General features: G+C 36.1%; 1 protein-coding gene across 1 annotated transcript in view; it reads right to left on the bottom strand.

The window, feature by feature from the left end:
- The window catches only part of LOC119593840 (DNA repair protein REV1-like), a 12070-nt gene that overhangs the window by 3583 nt on the left and 5828 nt on the right, over window positions 1–2659 (bottom strand). Inside the window, exons 6-11 of the mRNA XM_037942869.1 lie at window positions 2388–2560; window positions 2095–2244; window positions 1792–1910; window positions 1332–1398; window positions 590–1207; window positions 297–468 (exon numbers count right to left, since the gene is read on the bottom strand). Coding sequence (XP_037798797.1) covers window positions 297–468; window positions 590–1207; window positions 1332–1398; window positions 1792–1910; window positions 2095–2244; window positions 2388–2560 — 1299 coding nt within the window. The remainder of the gene's footprint in view (window positions 1–296; window positions 469–589; window positions 1208–1331; window positions 1399–1791; window positions 1911–2094; window positions 2245–2387; window positions 2561–2659) is intronic.

Raw genomic sequence — 2659 nt, forward strand, 5'->3', positions numbered from 1 at the left:
CAGTTATTACTTCTAATATAACAAAGCTAACTGCCTCCATTTGATGCTTATAGGAACATGGCAAAATTAGTCAATCGATCTATGAAAAATACATTAAGCTGGTACTGTATGAGATGTTTTGAGTAGGGGATATTCCATATGCAGTATATCATTAAGAGAATAGAACAAACAACTTAATCATGTTGAAACTGTTTTGTTAAGGTAAAAGATTAATATACTATACATGCTGGAGGTCAACTGTTTGTTTTACATTCTTGAGTCTAAGTATATCGTATTTTGAGAAGTGAAAACCTTACCCTTTTTCACTGGCGCCTGCATCACTGGCACCAGAAATGTATCTTTATTCTTTGTTCCTGAAGATGTTCCCACAGCACTTCTTGATGCTTCAGCTTGCTTCTTGTGCTCAAAGTCCTGCCGCAATTCCTCTCTCAGTTCAGCAGGTATAGCATCCAAAAAACTTGAATCCACCTTGGATGAAAGTATATATACTTCAAAGATTCTTTCAGGAAAAAAAGGTTGATATTATGTTAATCTATTAAATTATACAGTATCATGACAAGATCAGTACATGCAAAACATGAGTCCTCACCTGAGAGAAGCTGGTAATAAGGTCTTCCGATTCCAAACTTTCTGAATTAGTTGGTGTTCTGTGTGGTGAATATGTATCTCTTCTATCTTCAAAGGTTCCTGTAACATGCTTTTCACCTGGTGATACTGTTTTACTTGACAATGAAGAAAAGGATTCACTATCATTTTCCACATTGCAAGAGACCTTTTCAGGACTCTTAGCTGCACATGGAATAGTATACCCTTGCTGCTCATACTCACTTATGACCTGATTCCTCAAGTTTTCTGGAAGGGCCATCAAGACATCAAGGTCAACAGTGCCTTTTCCAGTTGAATTATTTTTACTACCAGAGGTGTGATTGATTTCACTAGATGATTTACTATCCTTCAGATCTGTTCTTTGCAGCCCACTTGGTCCTGGTTGAGGGTCTAAAAAACTCTCATTCCTCTTTATATCTGAAACATTACTAACTGTTTTGGAAGATGAGATGCTGTTATCAAGCCGTTCTTTCTTTTCCGCTGTATCCTGACTGAATAGAGATTTTTTCGAGCTAGTCTTTGCAGCTAAAAAGAAACTCTTCACAGATTTATTAGATGAAGAATTGCCTGATGATCCTTGGTGACCCTCTAGACGTGAAACCTGAAATAATATCACAACTTAGTCAGAGGTAAAAGTACCTATAAAAAAAAAAAAAAACAATAATGCATTCAAATCAATTTCTGGATATATCCTAAATGTAAATCACCCATCTGCAAATACTTACCTGAATTCCAACACCTCTGAAATCCTGTGGTGGTGCCTTCACTTGCCGCAACAAGGACAAGGTTTCCCTGGAAGCAATAAAATGAAGACTAAAGTATAGTTACATGGTATGGATACAATATTCAGGGGTGTAATTATAGCTGTTAATACCTGTTACACAAGCTTTATGTTGTTAGTTCCTTTCATATTTCTAATAATGTTGAGAGCCATGACAGATCAAATTTCTTGTGATGCTGAGAGCCAAGCATCTCTGAAAGCCACACATCTCTGAAATGAATTACAGTGATAAAGTATCACACATAAAACAAAGAATATCATTGTTTTTGAAAACTTCTAGTATCATTTCAACATTACAACTTCTTTTTTTCTCCTTTATCGTCTATCTTAGGAAAAAAATCATCTCGTTCATACCATTTCTAGAAAGAGTAAACACAGGCACAGGCATAAAAAGGTGTCCTTACCTTTCTATTTTATCAGAGGAGCACGTTGCAGAGGAAAGAGACACAGACTTAGCAACATTATCACACACTCCATGACCCATGAATTTTGCCGTTTCTACTGGAGCATCCTTAGCACGAACCTGTCGGTGGCATTGGATGACACATTCTTATGATTAAGATAGATGTAGTTTTATGTTCATGATATCTATGCCAGGATACTAAATTGCATGTCAACTGAATCTGGATGACTAGGAAGTGATGTAAAACAAAGAAAACTATTGGCATTTAAATAACATTACTGATTTAAAGTGGGGAAAACTTTACCTTCAGCTTAAGTGTAATGCATTTTCCTTTCAAATTAACAGTGTTTAGTCTATTGGCAACTTCTGCAGCTAATTCACCAATGAACTTTTCAGCATCAGCTACACAGGTGAACCGAATTCCATAGTTTACTTCAGCAGACACTGATTTTCTCTGAAATCACAAATCAAAAAGTAAATATAAAAAATAATTCTATACAAACTGACCGGCATCTTACTTAATGTAAAGAGTATTCTTCAAAAATAATTTACACAGATCATCATATAAATTGAGACTAAAATAAATTCCATACCCACCATGTGTTCACTCTTCACAGGTCTATCATCAATCCCCCGACAATAATTATAAAGTGACTGGCCAGTGCGAGACCCAAAAGCGGTCTGCAGTTGCCCAAGGGACCAAGCTTGCATGTCCTTGCATGTATGCACTCCTTCACTCTCCAAACGCTTCCCAAGAGACCATCCTACACCTGTGTGTGTGAAAATATAGTTGTCACTTGGCTGTTTTAATTAAAGATATCATTACACTTATTACAAACATGATTGAAGAAGTTAGATAACATTATTTC

The sequence above is a fragment of the Penaeus monodon genome, chromosome 32, assembly GCF_015228065.2.
Source record: "Penaeus monodon isolate SGIC_2016 chromosome 32, NSTDA_Pmon_1, whole genome shotgun sequence".
Lineage (NCBI taxonomy): Eukaryota > Metazoa > Arthropoda > Malacostraca > Decapoda > Penaeidae > Penaeus > Penaeus monodon.